Source organism: Schistocerca gregaria, chromosome 1 (genome assembly GCF_023897955.1).
Source record: "Schistocerca gregaria isolate iqSchGreg1 chromosome 1, iqSchGreg1.2, whole genome shotgun sequence".
Taxonomy (NCBI): Eukaryota; Metazoa; Arthropoda; class Insecta; order Orthoptera; family Acrididae; genus Schistocerca; species Schistocerca gregaria.
In genome coordinates this window covers 987,341,701-987,361,064 of record NC_064920.1, presented here as the reverse complement: position 1 = coordinate 987,361,064, position 19,364 = coordinate 987,341,701, and the positions used below count along the sequence as shown (strand labels likewise).

General features: G+C 37.5%; 1 protein-coding gene across 2 annotated transcripts in view; it reads left to right on the top strand.

The window, feature by feature from the left end:
* The window catches only part of LOC126277900 (ras-related protein Rab6), an 88,710-nt gene that overhangs the window by 11,318 nt on the left and 58,028 nt on the right, over positions 1 to 19,364 (top strand). For both annotated transcript variants that reach the window (XM_049977467.1, XM_049977459.1), the window contains exons 3-4: positions 12,034 to 12,087; positions 14,856 to 14,961. In XM_049977467.1, the coding sequence (XP_049833424.1) occupies positions 12,034 to 12,087; positions 14,856 to 14,961 (160 nt within the window). The remainder of the gene's footprint in view (positions 1 to 12,033; positions 12,088 to 14,855; positions 14,962 to 19,364) is intronic.

The window sequence follows — 19,364 nt, the reverse complement described above, 5'->3', positions numbered from 1 at the left end:
GTACTAGTTTTGGGGAGATTTGCAGACGCAAGAAAGTACTGAACGCATTAATGTGAGAATTTTGTAGGAGACGTATTCCCTGAGACTAAGTGAGGCTGCTCTCTGAAGTACAGTTAATCTCAGTTTCTGATAGCAGAGATAGAAAAAAAGATTTTCAAAATTTTGTGTTACGTTCACAGTGGCACCGACAACGGTCGTCAAACTCTGTAATCAGAAGTCGTCCAGTGACATCATGGTCACAGTGTTCCCGATATCATTCCTCGGTTTTTGGCGGGGTAGTGGTGGTTGAGGTTAAAATCTAAACTGCTTCATACGCAGAATTGATTCTAACCTAAAGTGGATAACATGACACTTCTGTACTTGGATACGAGTACTGCAACGCGGCGTTTGCTATTAAGATGATGCTGAATGCATGTAAACGAGCTATAGGGCTGTCACGAAAAGAACATGATGAGTAATGTAAACTTCACCGCACTGTAAAAACTTGCCAAGTGGATTTGAGAAAGGAGGTAACAAGATTGCTGGTGCCAGTGTTACTTCAGATTGAATATAGCTTTTAATAAAGGAAATCATCCATATTACAGCGTTTCTTAATAGACTTCCACGAAGCTCCAGAATTCGGTATGGAATAATTTAAAAAATCGTATTTGGGATGCAAGAATGAAAATATTAGCCTTTAGATTAGTAATTTAGGGCATCGTAAATAGCGTCAAACATATCGCACAGAACTTTGAAACTTTACTTTTCAGAACTTAGTATACTGTTATGCCGAATGATTGGAAATATGTAATAGTTGGACGTCCAATAACAAAGTGACACTACTTTTACTTGAGCCAGAACTGTATCTTTAATGTGAGTATCGGATTGTTTAATAGAATTCGAATCATACCTCTACAAGTACTCAAAATCTGCTTTGATGAATTTATTTGATGATGGGCAGACATACGCCAACTAACCTTCAATGGCTGTCATTCGGATTACGCATGACATCGTTTATAATAAGATATTCAGAACACCTAAAGTACTGAAAAGTGGAAAAATGTACATACATAAAATGTGCAAACCACTTCATGTGACAGAATAACAATTCTACTAGAGTAAAAACGGCAGTAAGCAGTAATAATAAATTGTAGGCAGCTGACGTCCACCCATCACTGTCCAAAAATATCCCTTGCAGTAACTTTGAGCATAAGATACACCATACTTGTCACGTTAACTAATGTTTTTAGAGGTTATAATCTGTTCCTTAAATTTCGAATAAAGACTTTGCCAACTTGTTGTTTCCAATAAACTTTGATTTCAGTCCATTAAGTCCGCACTGAATCCCTATTATGATATTTTTCACCCCCCAGGACGCCAGACTTTTCTGACTGCACTTAAGTTTCCAAGTTTATTTTTAGTGTCGTATTGAGCATTATGACTAAAAAAAAAAGCTGATTTGAATTTCACCTATCTTCGTCAGAAATCCTTACGTTCAGGCGATGAGATATGCAGCATTGAGACCGCGCACGTGGTGGCGTAATTATTCGAAAAGATATGCCGTCATTGGCCGATGAGCGCTGTCGAAGTGGCACTGATATCTGTGGATACCGCCGACGACCGACATCGGCCGAAGACGGCGGATGAAGCCTTCGGCTGCGGTCACAGTGGCTCAGATATCAGTGGATTTCGCCGACGGCCCCCGTGGGCGGGGACGACCGATCTTATCCAATCACTACGTCCGCGGTCGCACGACGCCCGAAAGTATGGACCTCGGACGACGATCGGTGAAATTAAAATCAGTTCTTCTTCGGTCGGATCGACCCACGTTCTCGAACACAAAATATGGAGTGTGGGAAACTGACAAGATTAGTTCAAGAAAGACTGAGCTTGTGGTATCCTGAGGATGAAATTATAATAATCAGGATATAGGTCAGAATCCGTGGACTGAAATCACAGGTTTAGTCGAACCTTAAAATAGGCAAAATCTTTAGTGGAGATTTTAGCCATAGATTGTAACTGCAAAACTAATTTGTTCAAAAAGGGTGTATCTTATAATCTTATAGCGACTGTACTGGATCTTTCTTGTGATAGGTTGTCATTAGTTGTCCACAAATTTATTACTTCTTACTGGTGTTTTATGCCAGTAGGGTACTGATTTAGTATGAAGTGGTTTGGAAATGTGGTGTGTAGTATGTATCTTAACTTTGAAGTGCTTTAGATTTTCAGAGTATTTTATGCTACAATTTATGCTTGTCTTTCACTCGAATGCTAAATGACAGTCATTGAATGTTAGCTGACGTAAGTCTGCACAACTTTACATAAATAAATCAAAATGAAGTTTATAGCTTGCTTTTCCAGATCACCACAAATTCTCGAGTATATAGCAGAACGTTTCTCCCATCATCTCGTTTGTAAAATTTGTCTGCTTATTCTGATAACCGTGTATAGTACTCACTATTTTGTTTACAAGACAAGAAAGCTCATTCACATGCATTCAGTATCTCTTTAAGTAGCAGAAGCGGCTATGCAGCACTGGCTTCCAAGTGCAGAGGCATCATGGTATCCACCCCACATTAGTAGGTTAAAATCTAACCTACTACATACATAAGAGATTCTAACATAGCCTAACCTCCTTGACTGACCATGCTATCAGCCGATGTTATTGGGCGACCTCTGCCAATGGTGTCTGACGACAATTGTTGGTGCCAATGTGAATGCAGCCTTAGAGAAGTGTCTTCTGTATGTGAGAACTTTCGGCAAACTTTTTAATAGGTTGAAAACTAAAGCTCTTTTAAAAGAGGCAATCTGAGATGTGTGGTACAGAGTAGACAAGGGCTTCATTGTTGTCAAGCATGTAGTGGCTTAGAAATCAGCAAATATTTGTAGGTGCTTAATTGGAACTGTAAAGCTAACCTTGTGATTGTTGATGGCTGACTGTACACTGCAAACACATTCTTGGTGCCTGGGAAACTAGGCCTTGAATGCATTGAAGTGCAGTGCTCTGACATTTTTTAATGATCGGAATAAGCCTGCATTCTGTAATCGAAGTACTACACTTTAGAACTTGGCCCCATTTGTGTAATATCAGTAAATTTAACATCGTCAGAAAATTTGGCAGCTGCATGAATCAAACAATAACATTCCGGTCGCCTTGAAACCATTCTTGTTAATTGCCTTTTTTGTCATCAATGTGATGAAAAATATGAAAACAGTGTGCCAGAACAGCCACAAAATTATCAGAGCACCTTACCAGCAAGAAGCAGATATAAATCCCTGACATATCAAATACTGACATTCGTAAACTTATATACACATAAATAGCTGTATACTTAAAATTTAATGTACCTTAATTAGCAAATGTAAGGGTTGTATTGGTCTAGCAAAAAATGAAATTTTTAAAAACTCTTTTTCCCTGTTGTAATAGTTTGAGGTAGATTAGTACTATTACTTCTAAATTTGTTTTGAGAATTGTGTGTTGGGGAATATCTCTGTACGAGCTGTTTCTTGGGTGGTGTTACTACTGTGTCCATGCATGCTCTATGTGGGTATCAGAATGACTTTCCTAAATTTTTCTTCATAGAATTTGCATGAAATTGGGCATATTTAAAATTTTTCCTCCCTTTTTCATTACATGAGTCAAATTTTTGACCAGTTGTCGCTGTTTGCACATTGTTGTATTCATGTAGTCTAACCGAATATTGCTACCACACATTTGTATAGAAGCCACAAGCATTTTGTAAGTAATGTCTCCTGGGGATACCCAATAAACAGCAGTGGCCTGAAGCCTGTATTGCCCAAGTAATAGCAACAGGAATTTGAGTCTGAGAAATCAGTCAACTGAGTATATTAGTTAATTACACGAATTCTGTAACACCAGTTGTCAATATAAACAGTATGCTTGTTAAAGACTGACTACATATTCCTTCTCTTAAGCATCACACACAACCACATCATGTACTGAGATTACATCTAATATAATCTGTTGGTATGACTTATTTTGGAGCTATAACCATTCCAAAGAGCACACTTGAAATTATTCATGTCATCAAAATTCTTGTTTCTTACCCAATTCTCATGATCATAAAGTGAGAAAATCAGGGGTGACGGCTGAATTGTCACTTAGTGTAATGAAAATGATTCTGTACTTTTACCAACAGGGTTTTGCAAGAATGTCACCATCTTTGTTTCAAACTTTCGCATTTAAATTCCAGATGTGATGATACATGCTCCTCCTCAGAATGTACTATCTTGGTATAATGTATTAACTTCTGCAGTTCGTCAAACAGTTGGTTCTGGGTCAGCATCATAATACTTGATGCCATTTAACAAGCAATAAGCAATGCCTTTGTTGCACCCTGATTCAGGTGTTAAAATGCTGAGTAATATTACAGAGCTGCTGTATTCAACAATGTTTCCTCACAAAATTCCTCCAAAATTGTTCCTTGTTCAGTTCATTGTGGCATCAATACAGACACTAAGTACTTTTAAAATTATTGAAGTTGCTTTTTCTGCAAAAATTTCAACGCAGTTTTCTTCTTACAAAGTGACCATAAACCAAACACGTAATGCTGATACACTAGCCTAAAGTAAATGTCTATTTTATTATGATTTGATTTTGGCCCTGTTAAAGGTTGTAGACCTACTGTAATCACATTTTTTTCGCAATCAGTAAAGTTCCATCCCTGATTCTTTAAAGAATCGAACTCCCATGTTTACGTTGGCACCTAAGTTTGTAGCATTTTTCATTTTGCATGCTGATATTCCCATTTATTAATGGGTCATTTTCTTACTTGTCGTTGACTGTTCCACAGGAGTTTACATTTTGTCATTTGGAGGTAGTGGAATGGTGCTGTGGATGCTTGAAATTGGAATGCCAAGTGAAAAAATATCACAGTATTCATTGTGGAAAGGTTGACGTATCTGTGTCAAGTGACATGAACTTTGTGATGGCATGGACATAAACTTAAAGCAGCTATGGAACAACCAATATGCACTCACGACACAGAAATGATGATTGACAGCACCAGGAATGGAAAAAAAAGTATCTAACAAAGTCTTGCAGAAGAAATAAAAAAGTTCTCCGCAAAATACAAAAAAAATTCAGATTAGGCTGATAGTTGTGCTTCTCAAGTTGCCCTGTCGGCAACTCTGAATCATCGGCGCAGTGGTGCCTACTTAAAATAATATGTACAGATATCATAGTGTTTCCTCTTTGGCATCAGTTCATATGAACAATTCAGACATCTTACCTCAAAAAGGATGATCGCAATTGGAAATAAATTTCTGCTGCTTGTCATAAATTTGCTCCTAAGGCAGCTGATCTAATACTGGTTCATTTTTGTTCAAAAAAGGTAGCAAACATGCAAAAACTAAATATATCTACTCAGTAAATACATGTTTCAAAATCAGGTAGCCCAAAAGCAATGATAAGCAAAAACATTGGTGTACTCAGTGACAGTCATGAATGTGTAATTGGTGCATTATTGAGAGATAAATGTAATTTCATGATAACAGATTTTGTAAAGCCAGTAGTGCAGTTTTATGAAAGAAACTAACAAACTATTCTTTAAAATCTGGCATCAGTAAAGGCGATTTTGGTGTACTTCTTGGTGGTTCGAATGATACTTATATAGAAATCGTTAAGTTTACAACAGAAATGAATAAAAGTTTCAAAAATTAATCACATACAAATATACTCATTGTTAATGTTCCTCCTCGTGATTTCTCTTCCTGGTCCTGTGTTGACTGAGAAATTTGCATTACAAACAAACTAATCTCAGAAATAATGTAAAGATAGATACATACAGTTTAGGAAGATGATTTTCATACAGCTCATGGGATACATTTAAATATATTGGGGAAAGACCAACTAACAGGAAATCAATAAAATCATATCCTGAAGAGAACAACCCGAAGTTTCAAAATAGCCAGACAAACACAAATTACAGAGTGGTTTAGACGAAATATAACAGTAGCATGAGCTCAAGCATAACAGTGCCAACCATTCAAAATCATATCATCTACTGAAAATTACCTGCAAGAAGCCACACACAGAAAAAACTAATCTGCAAATTTTTTAGGTAAGTGCTTTGTCACATTAACTTTTAGAAAAAGTTAATTACACATTCATCTCAGAAACCACAAAGCCCAACATTTGTTGTATTACGTCATAATGTCCAGTTTATCAGAAACAAAATTCCATTGCTGGGAGTATTTCTTAAGTCTCAGATTCAGAAGTAATGTGCATTACTGAATAGTTGCTGTGTAAAGAAGAAATTCAGTCAATGTCTAGTCCAAGGTACCCACTATTGTAGGCAGTTCTTCACTCAAGGTGGTGCTGCCATCTTTGCAAGGGACCAGAAAAATTCAGTGAGGTTTGATCTGAACTGTCAGTAGATAAGGACTGTGAGCTTTGTGTGATGAAACTGCCTGATCTAAACTATATAATTAGAAATGTTAATAGAGCAGCAAGTTTTAGTATTCTTATCATTATTAGAAGTTCTGCTCATTAGTGTCAGCTCATTAATATGAAAATAATACTTCATGGAGATTTTTAAGTGATTTTCAAAAAAAAAAAAGCTGTAATACTTCACATGCTGTGATAAATGTATGCAAATTATTCAATATTATCCCTACAATACTCTCTCCAAGATCAACTGAGCACACAGGTTCAATAATTGACCAAATCTTCATAACTGATACTAGCTTTGTATTTACTGCCACTGCTACTGATCATTGATATGGGAAAAAGTAATTCAAAGAAGAACCTTTTCTGGAGACAGTATTAAGAGTTTAATTTCCTGTTAGCCAGTGGAAATTGGAAAAGTATTTACATGCAAATTGCTGATGGCAGTAGGTTCTTAAGTTTTCATTACATCTTATTTTAATGCAGGATTTCCTCTTGAAACAAAAATTTCAAGCAATAAAAATAGAAAGTCGTAGGTAACAAAAATAAATGTAAATGTCTAGTGAGAAAAACAGATTTCTACAATATTTCTTAAATACAGTCTCTAAAGATTTTTCCAATTATTGTAAAGCCTGCAAAAACACATCTTAGAATTAATAGACAGGCAAAACTTTTATGGAATGACTATTTCATAAGTAACTCTTCAAACAAAATGAAAGCCATGTGGAAAGCTATTAAAAAAGAAACTTGTAACGCCTAAAAAGAGAATATCTGTTACTTTAAGATTCTAAGGTTATAGATCGACATACAGTTGTCAAGAAATTCAGTGAATATTTCAACTCGGTAGCCAAATATTATTCAGGCTAACTGCAAGGTACCAATCTCAAGTGCCACCAATCTACCGCACACTACTGACATTTTAATGTTAGTTAATGAAGCAAACCCCAACAAAATTATGAACATAATAAAATCATTGAGCAATAATACATCTAGCAGCTATGATGAAGTACCTGACTCCATATTAAGTGTGCGCTCCCCTCATAGTAAAGCCATTATCAACCCTCTTCAACCATTCACAAAAAATTAGTGCACTCTTGGATTTTCAGTTCTTCCACTCTATTGAACAACCTTCAAGGAACTTCCTTTCTGGATGAAAATGTGCCCTGAACATGAATCAACAAGTTGTTCACCTCACAACCATGTGGTTTTTAGAGTCGCAGAATCAAAAAGTTACCCCAGCATTGGCAGATAGTTGTAAATAATAAAGGAAATTTATTACTGATAACTAGAGTGTCTGTTAGGTGTATCTGTTGCTATGTACTTTTGTACCAACCTAATATAAAACAACTTCAGCTGATTACTTTACAAATTAATTAATGTGTTAAATATTTGATTAATCATGTGAGAGAGAAGTTTAAAAAAAGGTGTGAAACTATCTTTAAAGTTTGTTGGATGCCACCTAGTGCCCGCATTCTCAAATATTGGAGGAATAATATTCTCTTTCTAACTGTAAGGTTTTACTTACTGTGTTAAGTCTATAAAATTGTAGGGCTACCTCTTTAATGATTGACACATTTTAAATTTTGGTCAGTAATTACATGAAACATTGCAAATGAAATTTGTGTTGCCCCTTAAAGCTGTTAGATAGGCAACCTGCAACTAATCTTCGCACCAGATTGACTGTTTAGTAATATAGATAGGACAATTTTTTAATTTATTTTGTTTGTACAGATTCAAATTGGTGCATCAAAATAGATGACAAAGTTGACAATTATTTTGCTGCTTAAACAAGGGTGAAAAAGTTTTTATTACCCCCTCCATTGTCTTTCTGCAAAATAATACATAAATTTTATTTTGTAAATAAATACTATTACTCCTTGCCTCCAAACACACTTTACCTGTGATATTATATCTATACATTTTTGTTAGATAATTAAATCAATTTTACTTAATAAAATTTCAACAGTAGTTGCTAAAAAATTAAATCAAAATCTCAAGTACGACTGAACAGCTTCTCAGTTGCAATTCAAATGCCACAAAATGGCAAATGTACTTAAAAACGACTCAAAAATGGAAAACCTAGGATGGAACGTAACAATATTATGAAAAGGAAATTACATTCTCCACCAGGGTTTCGACTATCTGAAATGTGAAATGTCCTGTCCACTATCTTTCCCACCCCTTTCACAGTGATATTCTGCCGTCCACCTAACCTACACAATATACTCGTACATGCCTAACAACCCATGCTCCTCCCAACCCCTTAACTTGTGGCTCATATCCCTGTAAAAGACCTAGATGCAAGACCTGTCCCATACAACCTCCCACCATCTGCTCCAGTCCGGTCACATCACCTATCCTATCAGAGGCAGGGCTGCCTATGAAACCTGTCATGTGATCTACAAGCTAAACTGCAACCAATGTGCTACATTGTATGTGGCATGACAAGACATGTTGTCTGTCCTCACGAATGGCTACTGACAAACTGTGCCCAAGAAACAAGTGGACCACCCTGTTGCTGAGCACGCTGCCCAACACGACATCCTTCATTTCAATGGCTGTGTTACAGCCTGTGCCATTTGGATCCTTCCCACTAGCACCAGCTTTCCTGAATTGCGCATGTGGGAACTCTCCGTACAATATATCCTACATTCCTGTAACCCTCCTGGTCTCATCCTTTGTTAGTCATTGTCCTCACCCATCCAGCCCCTTCCCTGTTCCCATTACAGCAGTACAAAGCCCTGTTCCACCAATGCGCCCATTCTTTTTACTTCTCCACTTATCCGCTACCTCCACCTCTTGCCTGCCCCCCATCTAACCTCCCAACTGCCCCTAGCCGCTCTACCCCTCTCCACCTTGTCCCTGTGTGCTCCCCAGCAGCAAGTCAGTCCCCCACTGCTACCCTTACCCCACCCAGTTGAATTGCTGCTGCTGCTGTTCAGTGTGTCTTCAGCTGCCACAGAACTGCAGTCGTGCGTGTGTGCGTGCATGTACAGTCTGTTTCTGACAAAAGCATTGTTGGCCGAAAGCTTATTTGTGACGTTCTGTTTGTTGTGACTATCTGCGACTCAGCTTCTCTGCAGTGGTGCCACAGTTGGTTGAATTTGACTCCCATGATCACACTGCTCTTTCACGTAACAAAATACAATAAATAGTTTCTCATTATTGAGTGTTGCTGAAGTGGGAGAAATGAGTGCTGAACTTCATTTTTGTAACCTTACACTGAGCACCTCTGTCATATTTTGTATGGAGCATATCAATCTTTCATTCTTAGCTTCATGTTTCTGAATTTGATGTCTGCGGCCATTGCCACACTGATAAGGACTCAAGATGCTGGAGTCCCTTGCACTTCTCTGGAACCTTTCCAGCAAATATCTTCCATTCACCTTCTGTAATCCTGATGGTAAAATCAAGCTTATCCCCTTTTTGTACATATTGTTTCTATTACCCGTAAATATTTAAATGAAGACATACAACCCAAATGTTCGCTACTGATTTTATAATTATGTGCTATTGGGTTCTTTCTGTTTGTTACGGACATTACCAAGCTATTCCTTGCACTAAATGAAACTTTCATCAAAGTTTGGTAGGAGTTTCTTAAAATAGCCAAACAACAATATTTTCTGGTCATTGCATTGTTAGCAAGCAGTCTTGTTTATTGTATTTGATAAACTGACTATTCGTATAGAGACCATCAGAGGTGTTGTTCTAAACACTCCTAATGCTACTTTTTTCTTTTGAACATCCACTACCCAGTATCACATCTGGTTTCAGTTAGTGAAAATGCAGCTGGAAAATCGCATATCTGCAAAGATACTTAGTATGATTGATTGTATTTTGGTTATTAGTTGTCAGTGTGATGCTGTCATATGCTTTTCATAAATATTGAAGAATAAAACTACCATTCAATGCCCATTGATTTTTCACAAAATATTGTGTATCAGTTAAGCAATCTGCATTTGACAAGAGTGGTTTCTTTCTGAACCCATGCTGGTTCTTTGAAAGGTGCTTCCATTCCTTGAGGTATATCATAATGTTTGACTGCAGAATATTCTTATTGATTTGCTGTCTGCAACAGACGGAAGATCTGTAAGGCATTGGTTACTGAGACCCCAGGAAGAGAGGATCCCAGGGCTAGGAACCCTCTAATCCTGGGATCTTTGTGGCAATTCCTTCCCTTTGAATCTTCCCCAAAGAATCCTTCTCTCCTCCCTGAGGTTTCAAATATCTATTAAGTTTGTTGCTTTCGTTTTTGTGTGTGCATGTTGGTAATGGTGTGTGTGTGTGGGGGGGGGGGGGGGGGGGGGGTAGTAAAGTGTGCTAGACTATGAGAGCAGAGGTCTTAGGTTCAATCCCCAGTCGATCTTAGGATTTTTATCTGCCACTTACCTCCTCCTTCACCTGTGCAAATGATTGTTGGTACAAAAAAAGCTGAGTTCCGCTGTGGTTTGGAATCAGTGTTAAACTTTAGGCCTCCCCCCAATAGCTGGATAAGTTAGTTCAAAGGATGTAGCAAGCCAACAGCATACCATGTCCAACAGAACCATGTGTTCTCGTGCACTGTGGTGTTCTAATAATTGAATTGATGACTGCTGAACTTCAGTGCAGTATTACATACTTCGCCCGCTAGGCAGCAATTTTCGCAAAATATATGTGTGAACTTCGGTGTTTTTTTTTCCCATCTTGAAATGCCTTCTGGTTATTCTATGAACTTCGTTGGGCTACTGAAGCATGTGTACATCAGTTTTGTCTGTTTCAGTTTATGGATGTGACTGTAATGTCTGCAAGACTAATAATTCAGTTTAATTTTAATATTTTATTTCTAATAATTTTGCGTACACATTAGTGTGTGAATAATATCTGTAGCTTGACTGAAATCTACAACATTGAACTTGTGTTTCAACCATACTTTGTGGAAAACAAACATTTTTATTATTGTCCAGATACATTAGACAGTGATAATTCATCGGGTTTGATTTCAATATTTTCAGTTTAATCAGTCTCAGTTGGGATGAGAGAAATTTGAAATATGTTTATTATTTGAAGTTGTGGGGAGAATCATTTATTGAACACTGTTGTAAAATACATACATTTCCAGTCCATGTCTTCGGTTGAAATAGTAAAAGGGAATAAATGTTTATGAAACATATTTGAGAAATAATTGAATTCCTGAAAGTAAGCCATAGATGATCAGTATATGTTCTTAAACAAGGGAAGGAGATATTAAAGGTACTGATATTATAAAAAACTAAAAATAACTTACCAAAAACAGTTTCCCTACTGTCAAGCTTTCAATGGTTGTCAACAGAAGAGCAGCTTCAACCAAGAATAAAATTTATAAAACACAGTGAGCTAGTTTTTAAACACGTATTTTACATGGAGTATATATACACACACACACACACACACACACACACACACACACACACACACACACACAAAGGCAAGGTGAGCTGATAGTTAGTAAAACATAGGAAACTCAGTTAACACAGTGTTTCTTTATAACATTAGCAGACGTGTACACATGGAGGCCAGTTATAAAATGGACAGAATTTAAATTTAGTATTTTCCTGATTTTCTTGCACTTGCAGCAGTTTCATCTTAGTTGTTTCATTTGCTACATTTCTTTTTTTCTTTTGTTACAGGCTACAATTGGAATTGATTTCCTGTCGAAGACTATGTATTTAGAAGACAGAACGGTATGTAAAGCAACAGATATGTGTTTAACTTCCTTAAGTTTAATTTAAAACTTACAGCTCCAGTTAAGGAACTACTTCTTAAATAGGAAAATGAAACTGAGGATTGTGCAGGAGTCATTGGATCCCTTTAAAGCAATACTCTTGGCCACACCAAGTACTTAGTTATCCACAATGACTTTTCACTCGTCACTAGTGTGTGTGCTTTTTCTCTAGTGTCACAAGGTATGCAGGGTAATTTCTATGAAGTTCAGAATGTAGAAGAGATGGTACTGGGGAAGTGAGTGTGTATGAGTATGGGTTGTGAGTAATGTCTGGGTAACTAAATTAGATAACTTGGTTGTGAAAGGCAAAGGTTTCAGGGTAAAGTCCCAGTCTGGAATAGTCATAATGGTCTGTTTTCGCATACAGAAATGCCGTAGATTCCCAGAACCTCTGTACCAACTGTTCTTTAAATTAAAAAATTTCAACCTATGGTTTTAACCTCAAGCTGAGAGTTGTATTTCTGTGCACACTGCATCAGGGACACTGTCTTAAAAAGAGCGCATAAATAATTGACAAAAAGTCTCATCTATACTGATGTGCTTGAACTTAGGAACAGAAACTAGTGATGTATTACCTGATTTTTCTATAACATATTTCTTTCTGTAATTCCCCATCCCCCCCCCCCCACCTCCACCCCCCTTCCCTACTACACTCTTGTTCCCCTTCAAGATAACTCGGTAGTTTCCAAGATGCATTTGCAATCAATATACAGGGTGTACATAAAGTTCAGGAACACTTTCATTTATTGCTTAAGAACTAAAGATTATACAGATGTCATGCATACTGCATTTTGAAGAGAAACTCAAAGTTTTTTTTTTACAAACATTTGATATGCAAACCGTGAGTGACCCGGCAGATGTCAATACGGTAATTGAATTCTTGCCATACCTGTCCCAGGATATCATAGACTGGCAGTCACTTCCCGTATTCTTTTCCGGAGCTCTGCTACATCACATGGTAGAGGTGGTATGTACACCTGATCTTTAATGTGTCCCCACAGAAAAGTCACATGGAGTGAGATCTGGTGATCAGGGAGGCCATTTCATGAAACAGGCTTTGGGGAATTGAGCTCAAATTCAATCCATTCATGTGGATGCTTTGTACTCCAGATTCGACAATTATGCCTGTTCACTTTCCCATTAGTGTGAAAACTGACTTCGTCAGTAAAAATTAAGTGATCACAAATGCCATCCCTGTCCTCATTTAATTGTTGCAACTGTGAACAGAACTCAAAATGCTTGTCTTTGTCGTCATCATTGAGCTTCTGCACTAGCTCCAATTTTAATAGGTTCTTGGGCAGCTTCTGTCGCAGGACGTTCCAAATAGTCTTTGGAGCCATTTCGAGCTCATGGGATGCATGATGTTTCGGTTTCTTTGGACTCCTTATGAATGTTTCTCATACGTGCTCCACATTCACTTCACTCACATTGGGACATCCGCTTCTCTTTGCTGGTCACAAGCAATCTGCTGTAACGAATTTGTTGTGCCAGTGGTAAATGGCATTCCTTGTTAGTGGCTTCTTACTGTACTTGAATCTAAACATCTATTGAACAGCTGTAGCACACTTTTTTTTGTAAAACTCCATAACACAGAAAGCTTGCTCCGCACCTGAACTCACCATGTGTGCAATTATCAGCATATTACCAAACTATCCTGTGGCAGTATACATGAAAAAAACTCTCAGGTTTTCTCTTCCAAATGACATGTATTATATCTGTACAGTGTTTGGTTCTTCTGCAATAAATAATTGAGTGTTCCAGGACTCTATGTGCATGCTGTGTAATTTTTTTATTTTATTTTCCAGAGTTACTGACATCAGAAGGTGGATGTAATGATTTACTTAAATGTTATCTTAGCAACAAGTGCTTGTGAGTTGTGACATGTAATCTACTTCAACCACCTTGTTTTCACCACCTACAGCAAGACTGTCATTTGTCACAATCAAATAACACACCTTCCAACAAAAACCATAGTAATCATAAACAGTGTTTTTAGATGACCCAGTTTCCCAATCAGTGGTTTCTGGCATATATTCTTGAACCTGTCAAAGAACTAAAATAGTACCCTGCTGTATCAGTAATTTACATGGCTTGAACGATGTGTTTTCCCAGATTGCAATTATTTTGCAATATTTTGTGCAATATAATTGGAATGGGAAGTCAACATTGCTGCTGGTTTTTTTCAGGTTTCACATGCATCTCCCCATGACAATCCACACATTTCCTAAAATTGTGATTTGGCAATAAATGATACTACAGAGCTCCAAAGCTACTTTCCCTAGTACACACTCCCAGAATTAATTCTCATTAGGTAATAGTAGTGCAAGTCAACACTGCACAAGCTTCATTCATCTCTATAACACTACTGACATTAGAAGAAGCTGTGTTGTCAACAATGCTACAAATAAAATTGATCTCTTGCCATGGCAATTGTGTGCTAGATATATATTGCTTCCATCTTATATTAAATTACATATTCTCCAGAAGCTGCCACCATATATTTGCCTTTCCATGAAACAAAAATAATTTTAAAGCTCAGCCACCAGAACCTTCGCTAGGGCTATGTGTGATAGGCTGAAAATGTAACATTGGACTGGAATCTGTTCAACTTTGGACAAACTCCTCTTCCTTACAGAAATCTCATAAATAAGAGTGCTGCATTCTCTGAGCACACATGACCACAATTTCATTCTACAGTCTACAAATTAATGGAACTTGCATGTTTAGGTACGCCTGCAACTTTGGGATACCGCAGGACAGGAAAGGTTCCGGAGTCTGATTCCTTCATATATACGTGACTCAACAGTTGCTGTGGTAGTTTACGATATCACAAGTAAGTACAATTACTTATACTATCTTTTAAAAATGTTGCATTAGTTTTTGTTCATTCATTGATTAACTTAATAATTTAAAATAATTTTTAAAAAATTAAAAATTGCTTTTTAATTTTTTTTCCTTCTGGGCTCTGTGTTTGAATTAGAAGTAGTGATAAGACTGTGAACTAGTAACTTGCTGACAAACAACTTTTATAAAAGTTTATTGCTACCTCATAGCAGCCATAATGGTGTTCAGTGCATTTATTTTCCAGACTTGTGTTTGATGTTGCTTTACCATGGATACAATCAATAACTCCTACGCATAGATTTCAGTACGAAAGTTAGCCACTGCATGTTACTTTTTGCCACATGTGTGTGTGGCACAAATGTCAAAGCACCTATTGCATTTCTTCTGGTGGCACTGTGAGACAGCACTTTCTTTCCACTCACCATGGATGTCTTGTGTTTTATGGAGTTGATTTTTATCACTGTGATATCGAATTAGGTACATTTTTGCATTAGTATTACCAATAGACAATTGTAAGAATAAAATTTGTTTTCTGGGCTTCTGATACACCGCTTGAAGTATGTCACAGTTTTGAATAATGAAAAATGTGGGTTGAGTAAAAAAACTCGAAATAAAGTACTGCTAAGTTTGTCACCTGTATATCTGTGCAAAGAAGTGACCTAAAAATGTTCCTCACCTTTAAAAATTTCCTTTAACTGTTGCTGTTCTCTTCAGTCTAATGAATGGTTTGATGCAGGTCTCCATGCTAGTCTTACACTACACAAGCCCCTTCGTGTCTAGATAACTTCTGCAACTCACATCTTCAAAAATCAAATAAAAACAGTCTTGATCATGTTTTCAAATATTTGTTTGCTAAGCCATGTAGTGTGTCGGGGTATTTGTGAACATCCCAACACACCGTTGGAAAGCTGTTGACAAGAGGTGCTCACGAGTAAATTGAATAAGGATAAATGTAGTGGGAAAGGGAAACTGTGTTTTTTCCTTTCTTGTATGCAGTGAATGTGGAGCAGTGGTGGAGTCAGCAAGAAGGGGACCAGTATTACATCCACTGGTCATCTGGGAGTCATTTTTCCCATGGTGCAGCAAGTGCCTGAATCAGAGCCATGGACTAAATGACACACCAATGGGACATAATGAACAATGGAAGAGTGGTAGTTGTTTTTCTGGATTTTATCTCTGATCCTACAGTACACAAGTTTGAATGTACTCAAGAGAGTGGTATTACCATAGCAATAGTTAGTTGTGTGGTGAAAAGTAATAACAAAAATGTTGAACAAAATATACCCCTGTTTGTGAGAAGTGTGGCATTTATCTAGTAGCACAATATAGAGAACTTGCAGAAGCATTCCAGGGATCTTCACTGCAGTTGGTTTGGCAGGGAGCTGGCATGGAAGGATCCAGACCACAAAAAAAAACTTCTTTGAGAAGAGAGGATAAAGGTAATACTACTATCATCTGGCAGTGTATTGGGGTCAGAAAAATATTGCCCTGTTATATCAGCCAGGGATGCAACTTCCCACTACTGCTGGTATAAGATCCACCACAATCTCACAAAATAAACACCAGGAAAAGAAAGGAAAATACACCTCAGCAGCCGATTTCAGCCCTTTCCTCAATTTTCAGGCTTTTTCCTACAGTTTTATTATGGTCCCGTGGCCTGAGGAAAGGGCCGAAACCATTTGCTAACAAATAAAAATCTGAAAATACTATAAAGACTGTTATTTGATTTTTAGCATTTTATACCAAATGCTGCTTTGCTCCATTTACTTAAAGCTTTCTAAAATTTTACATCTCTTCAAATCTGCTTACTGTAGTCAAGCTTTGGTCTCCCTGTAGAATTTCCACCACGCACACTTGCTTGCATGGCCAAATTGATCATTCCTTGATGGCTTGGAATGTTGTTGAACTATCCCTTCATGTTGTCAGATAGAGCTATAAACTCCCCCCTCCCCCACTTCATTTCAGGTATTGATTAGGTTTTGGTATATCACTCTAATTTTCTGTATTCATCCGTAGGAACTCGTTCTCAAAAAAAAGCTTCTTTCCCCTTCTCGTCAGGACATTCTCATCGACATTTCACTTTTGTACAAGGCTACAATCGAGACAAATACCTTTAAAAGACTTCATGACACTTGAATTTATATTCAATATTAACAAAGTTATCTTTTCAGAGATGATTTTCTTACCATTGGCAGTCTCCAATTTATATCCTTCTTATTTCGGCCTTCGGCATTTGTTTTGCTGCCCAAATAGCAAAACTTTTACAGTTTATATTATCTCTTTTTCTAATTTAATTCTGTCAGCATGACTTGAGTTAATTTGACCACATTCTGTTACCTTGTTTCACTTTTGTTGTTCATGTCATACCTTCAGTTCAAAATATTATTCATTTCATTCACCTAATCTTTAAAGTCCTTTAACAGGTCTGACAGTATTAAGACATTGACAAACCTCGTTGTTTTCATTTCTTCTCCCTGACTTTAATCTCCTTACTAATTTTTCCTGGGTTTCATTTACTGCTTGTTCAATATACAGATTGAATAATGTCGAAGGTAGGCTGCAATTATATTTCACTCCTTTCTCAACTCTGCTTCCCCATCATGTCCTTTGACTCCTATAACGTCAGTCTGGTTTCCGTTTGAGTTGCAGATAACTTTTTCCTGTCTGTATCTTATCCCTGCTATCTTCAGAATTTCAGCGAGTGTATTCCAATCGAGGGTGCCAAAACTGCTCCCTAAATCTAAAAATGTTTTAAGTTTGCCTTTCTTCAGTCCATCGCTAAGATACATTGTAGGGTCAGTATTGCATCATTTGCACCTACATTCCAGTGGAACTCAAACTGATCCTCCCGGAGATCAGCTTCAACTATTTTTTTCTATTCTTCTGTAAGTAGTTTGTCTAGATTTTGCAACTATGACTTAGTAAATTGATAGTTCTCTAACATTCATATTTGTCAACATCTACCTCTTCTATACATTCTTCTTCAAGTCTAAGCGTATTTCCCGTCTCATAAATTCTGCACACTAGGTGGAATAGTTCTGTCATTGCCAGTTCTCCCAAGGATTTGAGGAAATGTCATTCAATGCAGGAGCTGTATTTTGACTAAGTCTTTGTGCTCTGTTGGATTGTTCTCACAGTGTTCACCCATCTCATCTTCTTCCTCTATTCTTTCGATAATAGGTCGTAAAATATTTCTCTTGTGTAGAGCTTCTGTGTATTCCTTCCACCTTTCATCTCTCCTTTCTTTACTATTAGCTCAGGTCGTAAAGTTGAAGTATGTACTTCTCCACACTCAGATCTCCTTCATACTCCTATGGATGGCATCTTTCCCCTAGTCAAGCACGCTTTCACAGACTTCCAGTTTTTCTTTGGGTCACTCCTGCTTTGCTGTTTTACACTTTGTCACTAATTTTTATGAGCCTGTATTCCCTTGTTGTTGTTGTTGTTATTGTTGCTGTGGTGGTCTTCAGTCCTGACACTGATTTGATGCAGTTCTCCATGCTACTCTATCTTGTGCAAGCCTCATCATCTCCCAGTACCTACTGCAACCTACATCCTTCTGAATCTGCTTAGTTGTATTCATCTCTTGGTCTCCCTCTACGATTTTTACCCTCCACGCTGCCCTCCAATACTAAATTGGTGATCCCTTGATGCCTCAGAACATGTCCTACCAACCGATCCCTTCTTCTGGTCAAGTTGTGCCACAAACTTCTCTTCTCTCCAATCCTATTCAGTACTTCCTCATTAGTCATGTGATTTACCCATCTAATCTTCAGCATTCTTCTGTAGTACCACATTTCGAAAGCTTCTATTCTCTTCTTGTCCAAACTATTTATTGTTCATGTTTTACTTCCATACATGGCTACACTCCGTACAAATACTTTCAGGAATGACTTCCTGACACTTAAATCTATACTCGATGTTAACAAATTTCGCTTCTTCAGAAACGCTTTCCTTGCCATTGCCAGTCTACATTTTATATCCTCTCTACTTCGACCATCATCAGTTATTTTGCTCCCCAAATAGAAAAACTCCTTTACTACTTTAAGTGTCTCATTTCCCAATCTAATTCCCTCAGCATCACCCGACTTAATTCGACTACATTCCATTATCCTCATTTTGCTGTTGTTGATGTTCATCTTACACCCTCCTTTCAAGACACTGTCCATTCCGTTCAACTGCTCTTCCAAGTCATTTGCTGTCTCTGACAGAATTACAATGTCATCGGCGAACCTCAAAGTATTTAATTCTTCTCCATGGATTTTAATACCTACTCCGAATTTTTCTTTGGTTTCCTTTACTGCTTGCTCAATATACAGATTGAATAACATCGGGGAGAGGCTACAACCCTGTCTTACTCCCTTCCCAACAACTGCTTCCCTTTCATGTCCC